This window comes from Poecile atricapillus, chromosome Z, assembly GCF_030490865.1.
Source record: "Poecile atricapillus isolate bPoeAtr1 chromosome Z, bPoeAtr1.hap1, whole genome shotgun sequence".
Classification (NCBI taxonomy): domain Eukaryota; kingdom Metazoa; phylum Chordata; class Aves; order Passeriformes; family Paridae; genus Poecile; species Poecile atricapillus.
Window position 1 is genome coordinate 135,164,724 of NC_081289.1, and position 21,559 is coordinate 135,186,282.

The 21,559-nt window shown below is 41.6% G+C and overlaps 1 protein-coding gene across 2 annotated transcripts; it reads left to right on the forward strand.

The window, feature by feature from the left end:
- Nucleotides 1-983: 983 nt before the first annotated feature.
- SLC45A2 (solute carrier family 45 member 2) lies at nt 984-20,821 on the forward strand. Of its 2 annotated transcripts, XM_058828067.1 has the most exons (7): nt 984-1,516; nt 2,607-2,783; nt 6,143-6,468; nt 10,161-10,304; nt 11,505-11,628; nt 12,442-12,647; nt 16,449-20,821. In XM_058828067.1, exons 1-7 carry the CDS (start codon nt 1,078-1,080, stop codon nt 16,671-16,673), a joined length of 1,641 nt encoding a protein of 546 aa, XP_058684050.1. In that variant the 5' UTR covers nt 984-1,077; the 3' UTR covers nt 16,674-20,821. The 2 variants fall into 2 exon arrangements, with proteins under 2 accessions (XP_058684050.1, XP_058684051.1); XM_058828068.1 differs by lacking the exon at nt 2,607-2,783 and having other exon boundaries at nt 1,037-1,516.
- The last annotated feature ends 738 nt before the right edge of the window (nt 20,822-21,559 follow it).

The window sequence follows — 21,559 nt, forward strand, 5'->3', positions numbered from 1 at the left end:
AAATGTCAACATTATTACCATAAACAAACCTTTTATATTCTACTACATAAACCCCAGCCTGGAAGCAAGAATTATCTCTTGGGTCCTGGCAGGTTGTCTAAATCATCAGCAAAAGCACCTGAAGTTTCCAGCTGATAATCAGTCTAGTGTAAGTTAGTGAACATTATAGGCTGTTGCTATAGGACTTGACAAGTTGCTTAGTCCCAGATATATCTGATCATGTTGGAGAAGAACCAGTGTTGTCAAATGGGATGTCCATCATGGATAAGTTTTGAGACCAAAATTACTGATGTCAATTTAAAACCTCTTGCTGCTTCAGGATAGGTTGGATCAGCTGCCTCACTCAGGTGGCTAACCTGAAAGGTACAGTGTGAGTAAGGTCACTACAGGTTTCTTTTAAGGCCTTCCCCTGGCAAGTAAGACTGTTTAAGAAACCCACCTCTAAGTAATTCTTATATTCTTTGTGAAATAATCAGTTCTTTTGAGGGCAATACACAGCATATACCAAAAAGTACTCAACAGTTGCTGCTTGACAGATTTCTGTCAAGCTTTGTATCTGGCTCTAATGCTCAAGGGCAATGGATAGGTTCACTTACTCATCCTTATGAAGTGCATTGAAATCCTTTTCCGGGTAGATACAGATTTTTCCTCCCAGGTTAGTCAGCGGGGAATGGTCTGATGCTCATGTTTTCTGAATGGAAGGATGAGGACCAGGTTCCTGGTGCCACTGCCGTCTTACAGCAAGATCTTACAACAAGAGGAGCAGCTTTGTGTCAGGATAATCCTGTGCCCGGACCATGTGATGTATGTTCCCGTTATATGTGTGCTTCATGCGTAAACAGTAATTCCTCAGTTGTGGATAGTCGAGGGCAGTGCAGACGCCCAAAAGCTCAGATCTGCTAATGTGAACACACACTTCCCCGCCCCCTTCCTGGCATAACTTGTGATCGCAGAGCCATGAAAGTATGTGAGTCCCTCCCCCAGCGCAGACCGATCCCACCCGGCATATGATCTGGGCCCCATGTCAGCCGGAGCAGGCAGCACCAGCTCGCCACGGCACTGCTCGCAGCCGGAGCTATGACCTTAACGAAGGAGAGCTTCCACGGGGCTCTTCCGCCCATCTCTGGAGTGGCCAAGGCTGACATGGATGGTACCAGGGAGAAGGAGGAAGCTCCGAGGCAGTCGGTGATGAGGAGCGGAGCAGCGGTGCCGAGGAGGCGAGCGGTGCGAAGGCTGGTCATGCACAGCATGGCCATGTTCGGCCGGGAGTTCTGCTATGCCGTGGAGGCTGCCTTTGTCACGCCAGTGCTGCTCAGTGTAGGGCTGCCCAAGAACCTCTACAGCCTCGTGTGGCTCATCAGCCCTATCCTGGGCTTCGTGCTGCAGCCCGTGGTAGGTTCAGCCAGTGATCACTGCACCTGTAGCTGGGGCAGGAGGCGACCTTACATTCTGGGTCTGGGCATCATAATGCTGTTAGGCATGGCTTTGTACCTCAATGGGGACGTGATGATCTCAGGTGAGTGAGGGGCATGCGCTATGCTAACAGACAAAACTCATCCTAGCCTTTTGAATCATAAAAAGGAGAGGGGTTCCCCCTTTCTTTCTTAAAATGCACTGTTAAAATTTGGTGTCGTGTGACTCGGGTGCACTGAAGGAGCTGGGAAGCACTGTAATCTTTGTGTGCATTCAGTCCTAACACTGCATGTTATGTACGCTGTGCATCGTGTTCTGTACTCTGTGCATGTGATTACAGTTGCTGGATATTGGTTTGGTTGCCTGATAAGCTCCTATAGGTAAGATTTGCTTAGGCCATAGGCTCAAGTTTTCATGAGCTAAGATCTACCTTGTTAACTCAAATGGTAGTATTGGTTTTGTGATGTAATACATCTCCCAACTGAATTCCCGTTCATCCCTATTTTAGATGGATTAGTATTCAAAATACTCATCTTTAATTACTGCAGCACTGGTTTGACTCAGGGCTGTTGTGCCGGTGAAAAACAAAAATCCCTAACTGCTTAGAAACCCAGTTGCAGCAGAAACATGCAAAGTTAAATTTGAGTCCCATCCCTATGGTTACATTTTAGCTTGGGATGTAGCTTCAAGTGTTGATAGAAAGTCCTTGCTGACTAGGCAGATGGGGGAGGTGTGTGTTTATGCATTATATAGTCTGTCTTCCTCAATATTATTGGTGTTGAATATACTTGATCTCACTGACCCCAAAAGAGATGTTGCAGTCAGCTCTTGGTTATCTAAAACAGTATAAGGGTGGGACAAAGAGACTAAACTACAAGTATTACAAAATGCATGTGTTAGGCTACCAGAGCATGCCTTGAAGATGTAAAGGAATAGATTAAGGATAGTGATGCACTTGGTTGTGGAGCTTGAAGCATTCTGAGTGTGTGCTGACTCAAGGCAGTAAGTCAGTCTAGCCCAGCTCAGTGCACACAGACTCAGCTCTCCTGCTTCTCTGATGAGATTGTGGTGTTGCTGGACTCTCTCACATAACCAGTCGTTGCTTAGGTTTGGAGGTATCAGGAAAAATTGAATATGGTTTTTCAGAACATGGCACTGTTGCTGTCAGAATGAGGGTGTTTTTCTTTTTTTAGCTTTCATCGATGAGAGAGACAAGCAGCGGACGTGGGCAATAGTCATTACCATGCTGGGAGTAGTACTTTTTGATTTTGCAGCTGATTTTATTGATGGTCCCATCAAAGCATATTTATTTGATGTCTGCTCTCATCAGGATAAAGAGAAGGGTCTGCATTACCACGCCCTCTTTACAGGTACCCTAATCCCTTCTTTTCCTCCCTACCTCTCAAAGGAGGGGAAGCTAATTGCATGGATTTTATCCTCACTGTGTTTCTAATCTTAAATGAACTGATCATCTGATCCTGCACTTCAGTCATGAGACATTTGTTGCTGGGTTTTCACTGCTCCAAAGAGCAGCAACTTGTGATTGCTTCTACAAGAATTCTGAAGAAGGTTGCAGGCACAAACAATTACAGCAACACAGACATGATTTAAGAGTAGTTTGTTATTTTAAAAAGTGAAGTAGTGTTTGTTCAGTTTGTTTTGGTTTTTTTAAAGTTTTTGTGAAGGCAAAAATGAATGGATGTAGCTTGTTTCATTCCTATTGCACATAAAAATAACATTTTAGACTCGTCATGTGACATAGAACAGGAGCTGCACAAACCGATTGATTTCCATTCTTCAGCAGCACTCCAGTGTGTGCTGTATAGAAACAGGAGTTCTGTGTAAAATTCAGAAATTCACAACTCCCACAAAATAGGTCCAAGTGGTTCAGTTCAAGTTCCTGCAAATGAAATTAACAGCTTCATTTGCCTTCATACATTTTTGGAATGTTGCCGAGTTACAGAAGGACACAAAATTGTTGGAACAAGTCCAAAGGAGGGCCACGAAGCTGTTTAGGGGACTGGAGAACCTCTCCTATGAAGATGGGCTGAGAAACTTGGGGCTGTTCAGCCTGGTGAAAAGAAGGTTGTGTGTCTGAAGGGGGGCCACAGGGGAGCTGGAGAGGGACACTTCTTTAGGAAGGTAAGTGGAAATTTAGACTGGATATTAGGAAGAACCCATCTATGAGAGTGGTGAGACACTGGAATAGGTTGTCCAGGGAGGTTATGGATGGCCAACCCTCGTCAGTGTTCCAGGCCAGGCTGGATAAGGCCTTGAACAGCCTGGTCTGCTGGGAGGTGGGTGGGTGGGACTGGATGATATCTAAGGTCCATTCCAACCCCTGAACACTGATTCTATGAAATCATCTGTACAGTCTGAGCCCTGTGTTGAGGACATGCACAGGGAAGACACCTAAGGCTGTGTACGTGTAAAGTGATCTGGGAGGAACCTCCTGCTGTGTCTGAGAGTAGTCCCTATGAAAGTACTAGACAAAAAGCAGACTGCATGCGAAGTCATGCAATCTTTGTTACAGCAGATTTTTGTGGCTACTGAGCCCCCTCCAGGAGCAGAGACACGTAGTCTCAGTAGCAGCTACTCTGTTCAAGGAGGGAGGTGCAGAAGCTACTGACAGCTGGCTGATTTTGGACACATGACATACCTGTGTCCAGGAACACAGATCATAAGGGAAGCTTAAAGCCACATGGGAGTGAAATCTGTATTATCCATTAGAAACAGACGGATAAAATGTTAAAGACTCATTTGTTTGGACTGAGAGAGTATTGAGTGTCCATGTATATTCAGCACAACTCTGGTTGCAGTTTTAGTGCAGTTTTTTAGATGATACTAAAAAGTCTCTGAGTTTGAAGCTACAGATTTAGCTAAGTGTACTCAGATGTGAGAAGGGATGTGGGACAACATGAAATAAGACTGGGGCAGAGTGCGTGACTTAGTCCAGCATCCTGTGCTCTCCACAGCAAGTTCATCAATATCTTAACCCTTCCTAACTGAAAGTTCCCTGGCCTGGTGTTGAATTGGATTGGAGTTCTGCATTGATTGGAGTTCTACAGCCTCCCAAGGCAGTCTTCTCCAGCAATTCACTGGCCTTGGTGTTATTTTTCCCTAAGCTGTAATATTAATATCCATTCCCTACAGTTTATGTTTATAGGTCCCCATTTTATCCCTATTAGACACTGAATGCAATCTTCCCATTTCTTTTCCAGCTTCTGTTTTGGATATTAGTTCTTTTTCCCACTTTAGTTCCTTCCTTCCTTTTATACTTAATATTTCTAAGATTTTACTCTCCAGTTTGCCTTCGGTTTAGGGTTTGAACATGAAATTTGATAGTTTTGCAGTTATGAAATCCATGGCCACTTATTCAAGTGGAAGAAAGAGTGCACACATCCAAGAACTCAACACTCAGGCTGCATTCCAATATCATGATGCTTTTTTTTCAAAACAGCATGCAAAGACATCCTCAAATGTCAAACATTCTCTCTGCAAACATACACTGAAAACATGTAGTGTAGATTTTCTTTAAAAAGTTACTAATAGCATAATTGTTTTTTCTGAAAACAATCAAGGATACAGTCCCCTGGGAAATGCCATAGGACACAATGAAGGAGGGCCATAATCAGATGCAGGAGGGCAAGAAAGGTACAGAAAGTCCAGAATGAAATCAAAATCCCATGTTTTCTTCGGGAAGCAAGTGCAGGTGCTGTTAGTTTTTATTAGACACGCAGCTTTGCTGTACACTGTTATCAGTTCTCCTAAGCAGAAGGAGAGAAATGCTTCCAAGTTCTTGGAAGGTGCCTATCCTGTGGAACTCCCAACCATCCATCACCCCAGAGCCACCTGGTTAACAAGGTGTCAGGACTCTGCAAAGGTGCCACCCCTACCAGAGCTCACAGTGTAACAGAGAGCATGTTCCTGTGCACCTCTGTGTGCACTTATAACAAACAGAAGAAATTGTAAAAAAACCCAAACTGACTGAAAATTGGGTTGATTACTTCAAAGCACAAAGTAGCATTCTCATTTTACCCTTTAGTCTACCTCTTCTGAGAAAATTATTAAATGGATTACACATTTATATTTGTTCCTTTCTGTTTTCTTTTCCAAGTGGTGTGGTACTTGGATTTGTATAAGTACCTAACAATGCCTTTGGGTGTATTTCCCTTTTTTAAAAATTTCACATGGAGGCAGTATTTCTGCTTGGACTAAGCTAAATAAAATACATTTAAAAAATTCTAAAGTATAGATATGCATATATCTATATATCTATATCTATATATATATCTCTATATATATCTATATATATATAAAGTATAGTCTCAATATAATTTTAAAAATTTTTGTTCTGTGAAACTAAAAAAAGAAAACCACATAAATTCTTGTAGGCTTTTGTTTAGTGTTACTTGTACTATTTACCATTTCAAAGAAAATAGAGCTTCAAAGAGTCATAAAAAGAGGTGGAGCCTATGTTGCTGTATGTTCAGGTAGTTTCTGGAGAGCTTTGCCTGACAGATCTGAGGAGATTTTTCAAGAGATGTTTTAGTAACTGCTCATGTATGTGATTAGCTCAGTATTCCTATTTCTTGTGATACGTATCTGTTGAGTGATTATTCCATCATTTCTAGAGGGCATCACATATTGAGGGTATTATGTACTCTTTGTTTATTTTATCAATGCCAGTAGATATTTTTTTTCCTTTTCTTTTCCCCCACCATTGTAGGTTTGGGAGGAGCCCTGGGTTACCTCACAGGTGCTATGGATTGGGGTCAAACTATACTAGGATATACCTTGGCATCAGAATTCCAGGTGATTTTCTTCTTCGCAGCCTTGGTTTTCATAATCTGCCTTACCGTACATCTGTGCAGTATTCCTGAAGTCCCACTCAGATACGAGAATGAAGAGACAAAGTTCTTGTTGGAAGTGACTGAACCCCATAAATACAACTCCACAGAGGAGGAAATCAAGAATGGTTACTTAAAATCAACATGTTCCGAAATAAAGGCTGCAGCCAAGCCAGGGAAATGTGCGGTGGTGTCACGCACAGAGGTGAGTGCAGAGATGATTTTACTGGATGTATCTGCATCCTTGGAGACCCCTTAATTTGCTAATGATGATTGTTTATAATGGAGTCCTTTCACATGTACAGGGATACAGAAACAGGAGAAAGCCTGCCTGTTTGTTTTTTTTAATTTTTTTTTTTTCCTTTAGACAGTATTGCCCACAAGAGGGATGAGGGAGATGGCTCAGCTTTCTGTTCAGTGTCAGTGTCTTGATATCCTCCTCATGTGAATATTGTAAATAGGATCTACTTTGTCCTTTAGGCTTGTTATAATTAGCATAAAATTGTGGACAAAGACTACAGACCATTAATCTTCGATGTAGGTCTCTAATTCTCACCAAAGTCCACACAATTTTCTACATAGTACATATGAAATGTCCATTAAACATTTAGGTTTTCAGCTGCTCAACATTTCATTGAGCATTAATGTGTTTAAAACATGCTTCTACAGCAGTACTTCCTTGCTGTCAGAGCCTGAGTGATACTGTAGCTGTGCCTTTGGCAAAATTTTGTGGTGCAAGGGAACAGTGAGTACTTTTAAATCTTCACTGTTACTTTTTCTGATGCATTTTTATGAGATATTTCTTCAACCTAAGGCACCTAGGAAAAGGTGAATCTACCAGAAAAGTATCTGGGGAGCCCACTTCTAGCATGGTTTTGGGCACAGATGATCATTTTTGCTGTTTGATTGATGACTTTTAGTGTTAGAAATCCTCATGGCTATCTCATGCTACCCTAGGTAAGCAAAGTATAACACAATAGTGGTGACACAACTGCTTCTCATTTTAATTTCACTTCTGATGTCTTGGCATTATATCCATCCCTGATACACTGATAGAAAGGTTTGATAAATCAGGTAAAACATACTAAGCATGTGCAAATGGTTATAAGTAAGAAAACAATAATCTTGTTTAATCTAGAAATAAAAGGGATTTATGATCTTTTACTACTTGTAATTTGTTTTATAATAGCACTTGGTGTTTCTAACAAGAAAAAAATATTATTACACCAGATGCAAGACATAGGAAATAAGCATTGCCTGATGAGAATGCCAGGCAAACACAGAGTAGGACAGACAGTGAGGCAACAGTTGTGGGGAGAATCTGACAAGAGCACTGTGATACTGCCTCAGCTTCCCCACTTGCAGGGCAACTTGAGCAGCCAGCACCCTTCACCAGCACTGTTCACTCTGCATCCTCCCAATTGTTAGAGATGCTGAGCATCATTGATTGCTTGGGCCATGTAGGCTGTTAAAGAAAAAAAAAAAAAGAGAAGGCAAATAAAGATGAGAGAGCAATGCAGTGAAAGTGGGGGGAGCAGACTGTGGTTTGGGGCAGGCTCTGCCTTGGCAAGAAATAATTCCATGGAGTCAGTAACATGAGTAACGTGGAGCTCCATGTCTGGCACTGGAGGTGAAGCTGTGGTGTCCACTGTGGGTGAGCCTGTGCCATTGCCCTCCTCTCTGATCAGGCTGGGCAGCCTGTTAGAGTCCCCCAGTGCTTTGATCAGTTTCATGTTTCTTTGTGTGTATGAATGCCAGACACTCACTGCGTTAATGATCTGTCTCCTGTGGCACATGTTTGCTGAGTTCATTCATTACCATAATCACTTCCTTGAAAAAATGGTTTGGCTTCCTGGTTTTCTGTCTCTTTTTTTTAATTTTTATTGAAGGCATCATGGCTATATTTCTTCTAAATTAAGTCCTATGCTCTCACATACTAATAGCTAACATGATTATCAATAAGATTTGACCTGTCACAGTATGAACAGACACCCAAAGCAGTTAGCCTTGTATTCTTTTGAATGGTGCCAAATTATTCAGTTTCCACCGCCGTAAAAACCAAGGCATATTGCTTCCTCTGTATTCTTATTATCTTATGCCCTGAGTTGTAGTGATTTTGTAGAGATTTGGTATTGTGAGCTTTTGAAGGATAAGATGCTTAAACAGAGACAAACTTCAGCACATTATTTAAATTAGCATGTAGTTTGTGTGTCTGTATGGTTTGAATGTGTACATTAGTTATTTTTTGGTTTCCATTTCCACTCTCTGGAGTATCTAAATAGAAAGAAAACATTTCTGTTTAGCTGTCAAACTATTGTTTGTAATCACTGCGGTGTCCTTTGTAATTCCATGATCTTATCTTAAAGCTTTGATTGGAAAGGCTGTTTTAAAAAGCGGAGTGGAAGAATTGCAAACTAAATTAAGCCAAGCCAACGATAGTAATTATCCTTGAAATAATACTAATGAGTCCATCTGGAATTTTTTTGTTTGTTTTCCTTTTATAATTGTAGAAGAATATAAAGCTTACCCTGTTTAAAAAGAGACAGTGATGCCAAGAGAAATTCCCAGGGATTTGGACAATATACAGTCCAAGGTGGAAGTCAGCAGCTTGAATTTTGGCATTCTTATGAGGATTAAAAACCTCACACTGAAGCAAAGTATTTTCCAACTTTATGTTGTGATTATTCATAGAGTCACTTGCAGCATAGCCTACTTCAAAGGAAAGTAGAATTTTAGAGAAGTAAGTACAGCACTGAAGAGAGAAGGGAAAACATGACATCTTACAGCAAATTGATTACAAGATCCAGTCCAGGAATTTCCAGTAATTAGCATAACTTTTGCAGTTCTTCCACCTTTCATAACATACATCTTCCCTTACCATCTCTCCGAGACTGTTGTCTCCAAACATTAGGAAAGAAATTGGAAGTTTCCATCATGCACAGTTAAAATAGTATCTTCTTTTCTTTAAAAGCAGTGAACCATGCAGGAGCTTTAATACAGGAAGACTTATGTGGCAAAATACCTGATATCAAACACACCTACAGTACTTTAAAAAAAAAAAAGTAATACAAATTATCTGATCAATGTGACCAGAAAAAAACCAGAGTTTTTGGGCACAGGGCTGAGATGAGGAGGGAGATAACATGGGTGATTAAAGATGGTGAGAAAATTTTATTTTCCTCATCAGTGAGATTTGTTAGCCAGCACCAATTAAGTTTTGATTGTGAAATGAGTTATTTCTCCCATGGTATGAGGTGTTCAGATGCTGGAGTTCACATTCTCTGTGTGCTACCATGGTGAACCACAGCTGCTCCCTGCTTCAAGGACAGTGCATAGTGGAAATCTCATTATATGCCTGAAGAGTTAGAAGTTTCTCTAGAAAAAGAAGTTTTCTGGGAAATTTAACACATAGAATGGAAAGGGAATAAGGTCTCAGAAATCCACAATTGACACATTTTAATTTTCAGGAGTATTTTGAGCATAGCTTTTTTCTGCAGCAGCTTTAAATTTTCAGTGTAAAGCTGATGGCTTCTTCAAATAAATAACTTTTGTTTCTGGTTGTTTTTGTTGGTGGTTAATTGGGGTTTTTTTCATTGATGAGTTTTTTTAACTCCCTGAATCTGCTTTGGCAAAAAATTTCTCTGTGATTCTACATGTAAATAATTGTCCTACTGATTATAACAGCAAGAAATATTACATTCCTACTGGTATACTCCATCTCTTCTACAGTTTTTGTGAATTTTATAAATTGAAGGAAACTCAGTACCAAGCAACCCTTCCAAGCAAAAAAGAAAAGACTGGAAGTTTGCAATTAAAAGATACTACTAAGGCCTTCTGCATTTGCTGTCAGCTATTTCATTAGCCTTCAGGACAATAATACTGAATATTTGCTTTTAGGAAAAAAGGCAGATGACCCTTAAATCACTCTTGAAGACACTTTTAAGCATGCCATCCCACTATCGCTGTCTATGTGTGAGCCACCTCTTTGGATGGATGGCTTTCCTGTCCAATATGCTCTTCTTCACGGATTTCATGGGACAGGTAAAGCATAAAATCCTCTCACTGTTCCTTCCTTGTAGCATCTCCTGCTCCATCAGAAGGAAATGAAATTGTGTTACTGTCCTGAGGAAAATTACACTGGTGTCAGAGCCATTTCTATCTGGATGGCTCATCAATAGTTTTGTAAGCCAGCTAATTAAGGTCAGACCATTGTTCCAAGCCTGTACGTGAAATCACTGGGGAAAACCTTTAGTATTTTTAAGGCTATTTGTGACTGTTCTAAGGCAAGTTCTCAGAGCTGGTCCAACCACATCCACTTGCTGCTTTGGCTTGGGAGCTGTTCCCACATGGGTAGGTTTTCTAGCTGGGGCAGTGCTTGGATGCAGCTGGCCTTGTCCTGGTGTGGATGCAGCATCCACACAAAGCCCCTCACCTGCTATGCAGCCTCCCTGGCCTCAGGCCGTGCAGCTCTTTGCACACAGGGAACTACTTGGTAGCAGAAAGTTTAATCTTTTTGAATTTGTCTGTCCTGAGTCAATTTTCTCAGCAACTTCACAATACCCAGTGATGCCTTTTCTGTGCCATTCCCAGGGACTGAATGTCCTTGACAGTGATTCTTGCCTATATGAACGTGCCTTCTTTCTTCCAGTGAATTAATATGCTCCTGGCACAAATCTCTCACTGCCACTCCCTTATTTTCTGTGGTTTCTACACAGTATTCCCATTTCCTTGCCTTTTTTTGTCTTTGTAGGCAAGGTGAGTGGGAGGGTTTTTTCCCTGCAGTGTAGATGAACAACTGAAAGAAAAAAGTTTTGCTTGTCTAGAAAAGTTACTGAATAAGACAATAACTGTTTGGAAAAATGAATGTGTTGAGGTAAACCTGAAAGAGAAAACAGAAAAAAAATTGTAGATAAATTAGGGAAAGAAAGGCTAAGACAAGAAGGTGGAAGTGGAGAGAGAAAGTTGGAAGTGAGACACCCAAAGGATAAAAGAGCAAATGAGTTGATGTGAAGTAGACAGTCCAGGAAAGGACAGAGGGTAATAAATGAGGCAAAGCCTGGGATGTGATAGGCCAGGAGACCTGAGTGTGAAACCCGGGGAATTACACATGGGGGTTTAGGACACTACTTAACAGATTTCTTGGGTGCTCCCTACCAGGGATGTGGCCCTGTGCCCATAAGGAGGAGACATTCCCTACACGCAGCCATCCCTGCCTCCTGTGACTTTTGTGGTCTCTTTCAGGTTGTGTACCATGGGAATCCTTATGCACCTCACAACTCCACACTTTACCTTACCTACAAAACAGGGGTAGAGATGGGGTGCTGGGGACTGTGCATCAATGCAGTTTCTTCATCAGTCTATTCTTGTAAGTACCCATGAATGAACTCCCAACACTGTGTTTGCTGTTTGCCATTGTTTAAAAGCATAAAGGGATGCCAAATTTCCTGGACTTCTTTTCTACATTAAAGCATTAAGGAATGTTACATTCTCAGCATTGTTAGAAACTCATATCTTAGTACAAACATGACCACATGATGAGGGGTCAGTTTGGGAGTAGAACATTGTTCTGCATGTGAACTAATCCTAAACACTGAAAGTCATTCTGTAATTAACTGCCACACCAAATTCTTAGGTGCTCTTTCACCTAGCATTGCTGTAGCTGTAGGCTTTCAAAGGTGACCTCTCCCCATTTGCATTATCCATGCAGAAGGTCTGCCAGAAGCTTGAATCTCGATCTGCAAAATTATATGTAAACATGCTAGCACAGCTGCCCAGCTCCCATAACTCTTCCCAAGGATTAAAAAAACTACTTGTGATCCAAAAATTGAAATAAGTAGCATTTTGAGGATTGATTTGAGCATCTAAAAGAGTCTTGAGGGAAATGTTTTCACCTTTGGAGCCTTAACTGCAGGCATTTCTGTGTGGCCTTTCTGTGGATGAACACCTATTCAGCACTACTATCTCTGGGTGCAGCTGCAGTGTGAGCTGTAGGTTGAGCTCTGGGTGGTGTGAGCAAGTATTCTTTGGCAAGTTTATACCTACAATAATTTGAGGTAATTTCCAAAATCATTATCTCCTTCATTGCATTTTACAAGATACAACCCCTTAAAAGGAGCTCCCTGATAAAATGTGACCTGTTTTGTTTAATCTTATTGGCATTTTTGCTTTCTTTTAACAGACTTGCAGAAAGTCCTTCTGCCATACATAGGATTAAAGGGACTTTATTTCATTGGATACCTACTTTTTGGACTGGGTACTGGATTAATTGGATTGTTTCCCAATGTGTATTCCACTCTGGCTCTTTGTTCACTCTTTGGAGTCATGTCCAGCACACTGTACACAGTGCCATTCCACCTCATTGCAGAGTATCACAGGGAAGAAGAGGTGAGTGCAATGTCTCAAGACGCATTATATATGTCTGTTCAACCTGTTTTGGGTGTAAACTGGATAGAAATGGTGAGCAGCTTTTAATTTTAATTTTGAAGTATTAATAATGACACATATGAATGGGAAGTTTCTGACAAAGAGAGTTAACATCCCAGCTCCAAACTCTCCCAACAGGCCTTCAATGAAACAAATAATTATTTACCATCACATCTGAAACAAAGCCAATCACAGTACGAGTTCAGGCAGCAAGCATGTAACAGGGCTCCCTCCACTTGTGTTGCCTTCAAGTCCTACCTTCCTTTTATCTTTCCTTCCAGCCACATTAGCAGAAGACTTGACTTCTGAGTTCCTGAGGTTAATAACAAGCCTGTAAAGGCTGTCAGAACTTTTAGTTAACTGCAAAGTGTTACAAAAGCTCTTAGCTAATAAACAAATTACATTCAAGTAGAAACAGCTTTATATAGTTCAGTATTAAATCCTATACCACATTCTCATTATCTTTCTAAATGTCTGTGGTTGGGTTTTTGGCCTTAAATCCTGTTTCCAAGGAAAATCTGGAAAAACTTGCACAGCTTGTATCATGTTACTGGACACAGCAGGATCTTCATGTATTGTAAAGTGTTGAGTTCTTTAATGGAAAAGTTCTCTCAACTCTCTTAAGTCAGTCAAACAGCTGGAAACAAGAAAGATTAAGCAGAGTTGGAAAAAATTAGGAGTTCTCAGTATATCTTGGGACATCTGAAGAAATGAATAAAGGCAATGTTGAACCATTGGAAGACCACATAAAACATAGTTGAAAGCAGCACATAGATCAGGTATAGATCAGGATAGATCAGGTGCTTCCATACAGCTTTTACCAGCACCCTCTGAATGATGAACACAACAAAAGTCTTTAATTATTCAACTGAATGGTAGAAGGGTGTCTCAAAGTGATGAAATATTTCATATATATCCTTCTTAATTTTTCAGTTCATTGCTTTGCTCCTTCCAACAGAGAATTACCATGTTTTATAAACACAAAACAAAAGACTGGGAATGAGCCAGGTTAGGGTGAGATCTCAGTTCTAACCTCAGGTCAGTCAACTCAGAGAGGAGGAGTAAATGCAAAATTTGTATCCATTCCAAGACAGAAGTGAAATAAAATATGCTAAAGTGTGCATGAACTTTACACTTAATAGGCCAACATATCTGTGTGTAACTTGTAAGACAACCAGCTGTTTCTTGTTTGGTGTATAGTACTAGCTATGACAGATGTCAAATGATATATAATTCTATGTTAGATTTTATATTAATGGGTTTAACTCAAATCTTCTATAATGTACAAGATAGGAAAAAATTAAAGAGCAAACATCAGGCACAATTCATTTACAGATTCATGTATTTTTGGTCAGAACTACTGCCACACAGGAACACTGGGAACAGCCCAGCAACATAAATATAATTTATTTTAAAAAGTGTCTAAAACTGGGACTTTATAATTTCAGAACAAGGAACAGATGTTTTCCCCCACTATGCACTCTACCAAAATCATGTGATGTATTTTATAATGCTCCTGTTTCAGCTCCTGTTCTGTGCTACTGTTCCCTAGGACCCAAATTCAATTTTTTTCTACTGGATTAGGAAGAGACTGTTTGTCTCCAGTACTTGTGAGCTTTGTGTAGCTCACAGGCAAGGTAATAGGGTTTGCAAAAAGCATCTTAATGGCTAAGATAATTTGGATACCAGAACACACTGGTGCCGCTGGCCTAGTGTGGGAACTTCTTGTCGTTGGAACATAACCTCCTCCATTTAACAGCCTATGCAGGAAGAAAATAAGTATGTAAATTATCACATCATTTCCCAATAAAACAGAGTAATTTCTTTCTGGAGGAAGGGACCCCCAGAGATCATGTAGAGGCTGCTCATGAAGGGCAACCTGAAGCAGGCTGCCCCAGGTCTGGTTTGAATGATTCCAAGAATGGAGACTCCCTCACCCCTCTAGTTAACCTGTTCCAGTGATCCAGCAGCCTCACAGGGTGCTAATATGCAAGACACTTGTACATAATAAACAAAGAGTTTTGCTCTGCTATATATATATATATCATAGCAGATACACAGATTAGTAATTTAAAGTGGTCCTCAGCAGTGTAGAAGAATCCTAGTCTGGATGTTTGTTTTCAGGTTGCTTTCATCCCCAGCAATAAAAGTGTTATATTTGTATTTTCGTACTTATTTCCTTGATGTGCTCTGAGCCGTAACTTCAGGTTCCTGCCTGTATGAGTGTGGGGTACATCAGCACCGCTGTAAAGCCTTTGGATGTGTTCCTCACAACATCCTTCCCTCTAAACTGAAAAGATGGATTTGATGAGTGGACTGTAAGATGGATAAGAAAGTGGTAGGATGCCACATCCAGAGGGTCATGATTAATGGCTGAGAATCCAAATGAAGATCAGTGACAAGTGGTGCCCTCAAGGGTCTGTACTGGGATCAGCGTTATTCAGTATCTTCTGCAGTGACATAGATGAAGGATTGAGTGCACCCTCACCAAGCTTGCAGATGACACCAAACTGAGGTGTGAGGACACACCTGAAGGACAGGATACCATCCAGAGGGACCTGCACAAGTTTGAGGAGCAGCCCATGGGAACATCATGAGGTTTAACAAGGCCAGGTGCTGGTGCTGCACCTGGGTGAGAGCAGCCCCCGGTATCAGCACAGGCTGGGCATGAACAGACCCAGAGCAGCCCTGCCCAGAAGGACCTGGGGGTGCTGTGGGTGAGAGGCTGGACATGCCCTGGCCATGGCACTCACAGCCCAGAGAGCCAAACGTGTCCTGGGCTGCATCCAGAGCCCCGTGGGCAGCAGGGGAGGGAGGGAGGGGATTCTGCCCCTCTGCTCTGCTCTGCTCAGACCCAGCTGGAGCATCCAGAGCTGGGGTCCCTGCACAGGAGGGACAGGGACCTGCTGGAGCAAGTTTAGAGGAGACAAAAATCGTCATGGGGCTGGAGAACCTCTCCTCTGAGGAAAGGCTGAGAGAATTGAGATTGTTCAGCCTGGAGAAGAGAAGACTTCAGATTGACATGATTGTGGCTTTCCAGTATTTGAGGGGAGCTTGCAAGAAAGATGGAGATGGACTTTTCACAAGGACACATAGTGATAGGACAAGCAGGAATGGCTTAAAAGTTAGAGAGAGTAAATTTATGAAATATTTATGAACATATTCTTTATTGTGTGGGTGGTGAGGCACTGGATCAGGTTGCCCAGAGAAGTTTTGGATGCCCCATCCCTGGAAGTGTTTAAGGCCAGGTTGGATGTATCTTTGAGCACCTTGGTTTAATGGAAAGTGTCCCTGCTCACAATAAGGGCATTGGAACAAGATGATTTTTAAGGTTCCTTACAACATAAACCATCCTGTAATTCTTTGATAATATGATAGTATGGGTCCTTCAGACATGAGTCAGAGCTAAATTATCCATTACAAGATGACCTGTACTGTTAAATGTCAGTTTAACAGAGCTCAAATTGACCCGAACTTAAAAAAATGTACAATTTTCCTGGTCAATTTTCAATTACTTCTGTAAGAGAAGGGATAGAGGGAAAAATTGCAGATGAGAAAAACTGGACAATTTGGTGGAAGCTTGGAAAACTCACTGTTACTTGTAAAATCTCTGTGGTAACCTCTGTAGCCACTGTGGTACAAGAATGGGAGCAGCTATTGACCTGTCCTGCTGCCCCTGGGGGGTGTAACAATGTCTTGGCCAAGAGCTGCATGTTACTGACACTGTCCCATTTCTGGGGTTTGTTCTGTGCTTCTTTGCAGAGCCTGAAGCTGCAGGAAGGGGAAAAAGCAGGGGAGCACGGGCGAGGGAAGGGCATCGACTGTGCTGCTCTGACCTGCATGGTCCAGCTGGCCCAGATCATTCTTGGCGTGGGCCTGGGGCTCCTGGTTAGTGTTGCTGGCAGCACTGTCACCGTGATTTCAGCATCCACAGTGGCGCTGATCGGCTGCTGCTTCGTGGCTTTCTGCGTTCGCTACGTGGACTAGGATTGCAAGACGCAGTTGGAAGAAATCTCCCCAGGGGAGCGTTTCCTTTCTGGGTCAGTAGCACTGGTGCTGTTGCTGTGCTGACACTGCTGGCACGTCATCCTCTCTTACCTCCTTGGATCGGTTGCAATTCCAGAGCTTTATGAAATGGAGACTTGATAAAACTGGTTACCTAATGCCTCTCTCACACCAACACACACACAGTGTGTTCACATGCTGTGACATGTGATGGTGTGTGTGTGGCCATAGTATTTTGATGCTCTGCATTGGGAGTCATTATGAAACTCCTCATTACCAATTTGTGAAAGTTAACGGATGAAGAATGTGATAAATTGACGTAATATAAAAGGACAGAGCTAGGAAGAAAAATCTTTATTTATCTTGTATTTCAAGTGTCTTATGTTGGGGGCTGTTCCCTCAAGTAGATTCAAACAGGTGTCAGAGGCCATGCAGGGTGCAGTTCTGTTATTAGTGGTACTGCTAAATGGGATCAGTTAATTACCAGCTGCTGTCAAAAGCAGAAAAGAGTGTGAAAAATGACCGGATTATAAAAAAGATTGAAGCCTATTGTTTAAAAGCATTGCTGTAAAGTAATTATTTTGTTCCAGATCCTGCTGCTTCTGTATAAATGAAGTGAAAGTACTGGCTGAGCTTGTCAGGAAAATCTGCCTAGGGCTGCTTTGCAAATCCATGTGTAGGTACCTAAAAATCTGTCTATGGGAAACAATTGCCATTTCTTCCTTCTTTAAAAAGTAGCCTCTCAGTTGTGATGTTGTAATTTAAAAAACAAACTTGGCCAATGTAAGAATTTGATGGCTTGTTGACCACATAAATCTTGACACTGGATATGACAGTGTTTACCTTGAAGTAGCATCTCTCTTTTCTCTGTTTTCTTTCATGCTTTGACTGAAATGGCATTTGCTCTCTATAGAATACTGTAAATAAATACAGTTCCGCAAAGCACTGTCAGGAATTATGTACAGTAAATACATAAACACCAGTTATTTGTATTTAATTGCATATGAAGCTTCATTCTTATTTTTTTAATACTGCCAGAGTTTTGAAAACCTGTTTGTGAAAGCAATATACTGTATTTATGCTGTCCTTACTCTGTCCTGAAAATTGTCATATCCATCAACCATGTTATATATTAAGCCACATGAAGCCATCTGCTGATGCAACACTGTTAATGAACATTGAGAGACTATGGGCAAGTATGGTGTTATGGTTCTTTTTGTTCTTAATGTTGCACATGTATCATCAACACCGTTCAGAGAAATGCAGTGTTGAGTTTATGAACTCTTAGAAGCTCTCCAAGACATGAACTGACAACACCAAAAATAAACAGCTACATTTGAGCATCAAGTGCCTCTGCAGAGATCATCAGCTTCATCCTTTCTCTATGTTTTCAAGAGTAGAGTCAGTCACATACTCTCAGGAAAACCAACTTTCCCCTAGGTAAATTCTTATCAATTTTAACAAGTCTGTGGGAGCCTCAGATATCTTTTCTCGATAATGACTGTGTCTCCACTGTAGGCTCAAAAGGAGGCTCAGTGCATGGCAAACCTCACTACAGCATCTGCATCCTGCATTTTGAAGGAAACACATTTTATGGTTTCTTTTGGTTTGTGGCTCTTCATTTCACACCCATGAATGAGAAAACCTGGGAGGACAGTGTTTGAAACAGTTTGCAGGCACTGAGACAGCTGGATCACGAGGGCCTCAACCAGGACAAACAGGAGGAAGCCAGAAAATAAAGGATTGTTGTCTTCCCAATTAGCTTTATGCCATCATTAACTCACTAACTTCCATTAAATCTGTATCTCCTGGGAGGAGAAATTTTCAAGGGAAGAGGAAGGCATCTCTGAAGCCATAAAAACAGATAAAGAAGGAGGTGATCTGGTTTTATAGGACTGCATCATGTAAACCTGTGCACCAGAGCTGAGATCATAAAGCTCTGATTCCACTGTGAGGCTGTGAAAGAAATTTTGCAATGTTTACCTATGTCTTCGTCAATATTTTTTTTGAGGTTTAACACTGTTAGAACATTAACATTGAAATGGTCAATGTTATCCCTGCTCTGTTACACAAAGAGGATGCTGGCATTGATTCAGGCCAACAAAGGGACCACAGACCTGTGGCAATGTGAGAAGGGCTCTGAACCTGCAGACAGAAGACAGACGAGCCCATCATGAATATCAGTGCTTTTATTTACAGATTTATTCAGAGAAAAATATTTCAGGAACTCATTATTATTTCTTGTGATCTCATTATCTTTCCCTTTAAAACCCACTGTGTGCTACAGAAGACAGAAACATTTAAGTCATCTTTTCTCTGGAAATCTCCATAAAAACATCCTATATTGTTTCCAGGACTTCAAAACAGTATCTTTATGAGTCTTTGTTAGAAATAGCAAAAAAGTATATAAAAGTATATACAATTTGGAAAATAGTGTCTAAATATAAAAAATAAATTATGATGGTGCTCATTCTGAAGTTGAAAATGTATCTCAAGTGTTACTGAAAACAATATTAAATGTTACTAACTCATAAAAGGGGATAAAGCAAGTGTTTCTTTTAGCAATAGAAATGTACTAATGTATGTTACTAATATATTACTAATACATGAAAGGGGATAAAATATTTATTTCAGCAAAAGAAGTGCTAAAATGTTAAAAATGTTGAAGATATTGAAGGATTGTACTGTAATGCTATTAATTTAAAGAGTTCCACTTTTTCTGTGCTTTTACACTAGTTCTGGACTTGAGCCATCAATATGATCATTTACTGTACTTAACATCAATTTTTATAGCAATGATGTGAGTATAAAGTTAAAAACACCCTGTGCCTGATCTTTCTCATCTGGTTTTATTTCCATATACATAAAATCAAATAAATAAAGATCATCTCTATATCATGTTTATGCAAATGATACACTTAGACAAACCACACAGGATCCCAGAAGAGGTCAGGTTGGAAGGGCCCACCGTGGGTCATCTGGTCCAACCTCCCTGCTCAAGCAGGGCCATGCCAGACCACAGGGCACAGGATTGTGTCCAGACAGTTCTCAAACGTCTCTGGTGAAGGAGACTCCACACCCTCCCAGTCACCTCATTTGGAGGCTGAACAAGCCCAGGTCCCTCAGCCTTTCCTCATAAGAGCGATGCTCCTGTCCCTTAATCATCCTTATGTCTCTCCTCTGAACCCTCTCAAAGACGAGATGTCCCACCACAACCAACCCTCCTCCCTCCTACCCTCACAAAAATAGTCATGGTTGAACAAAACAAGGCAGGAGACAAGTCTGTCACCTTATCTTCAAGGCACTTCTCTTCTTCTTTCTCTTACAAACATCTGCCACTTATTCCCCTTTTACAAGTAGGCATGTGATGCAAGCAAACCCTTAAAGGAACTTCTGGTTCTCCTGTTTAGAGGGCTTCAAGTCTTAGTAAGGTCACAAGTGTTCTGATATTTTTTTCCCCAGTGTTCATTTTGTGTTTCATTGTGTTCTCATTAAGTTTCTTTGACTTGCTTGAAAACAAGCAACTGAGGTGGCTTGTGGCAGATAAACCATTTTTTTCTGGAAAGGCTACACAAGTCAGCATGAATCACAAATCTCTTTGCCTTGGGAGAACTCACAGCTTTCACACTGGTGCCTATGAATCACAACCAGTCCCTGCAGTATGTCAAAAGATGGTGTAAGTGAATGTGGCAATGGTGACATTTGATATTTTTGAACTGTAGAAGGATTGGGTGGAAGTATCTGCTGTAAAATGTCTTTTACTTTTGGCATGATAAAGCTATAAAAAATGAGCTATAAAACAAAATTTTCTTGTCTAAGTTTCCAGCATTCATTTCCATTCTCTAGCTGCTCCATCTTGTTTATTTAAGAGGTAAATGTTCAGGGTCACTTGTTCAAGACTAAACTGTGAAAAGTGATTTGTAATTTTTATGGGCCCTGACGTGATGCATCCACGAGTGCTGAGGGAGCTGGCAGACATCATAGCCAGAGGCTCAAGATCATCTTTGAAAAGTCATGGAGATCAGGAGAGGTGCCTGAGGTCTGGAAGAAAGCAAATGTCACCCTGGTATTCAAAAGAGGCAAGAAGGAGGACACAGGGAACTGGAGCCAGTCAGTCTCACCTCAATCCTTGGAAGAGGCAGAGGTTTCCTCAGGATTCACTGATGACACAAAGCTGGGAGGAGTGGCCGATACCCCAGAGGCCTCTGCAGCCCCTCAGAGAAACCTCAACAGGCTGGAGAGATGGGCAGAGAAGAATTTTCTGAAGTTCAACAAAGGCAAGTGCAGCGTTCTGCCCCTGGGGAGCAGCAACCCCTGCTGCAGGCTGGGGCCAACCTGCTGGAAAGCAGAAGGACAAGGACCTGGGGGTCCTGGTGGACAAGCTGTCCATGAGCCAGCAGTGCCCTGGTGGCCTGGAGGGCCAAAGGTGTCCTGGGGTGCATTAGGAAGAGAATTGCAGCAGGTTAGGGAGGTGATCCTACCCCTCTGCTCAGCCCAGGTGAGGCCTCATCTGGAGTGCTGTGCCCAGTTCTGGGCTCCTCAGTAAAAAAAACCTATGGAGCTCCTGGAGCAGGTCCAGTGGAGAGCTACAAAGGTGATCAAGGGACTGGAACATCTCCCTTACAAGGACAGCTTGGGGGGCTGGGCTTTTTTAACCCCAAGAAGAGATGACTGAGAGGGGACCTCATCAATGTCTGTGACTGCAGGGTGGGATCAGAGGATGGACCACACTCTGCTTGGTGGTGCTGAGAACAGGACAACTGACAATGAGCAGAAACATGCACAGGAAGCTCCACCTGAATCTGAAGAATTTCTTTACTTTTAGAGAGATGGAGCACTGGAACAGATTTCCCAGAGAGGCTGTGGCA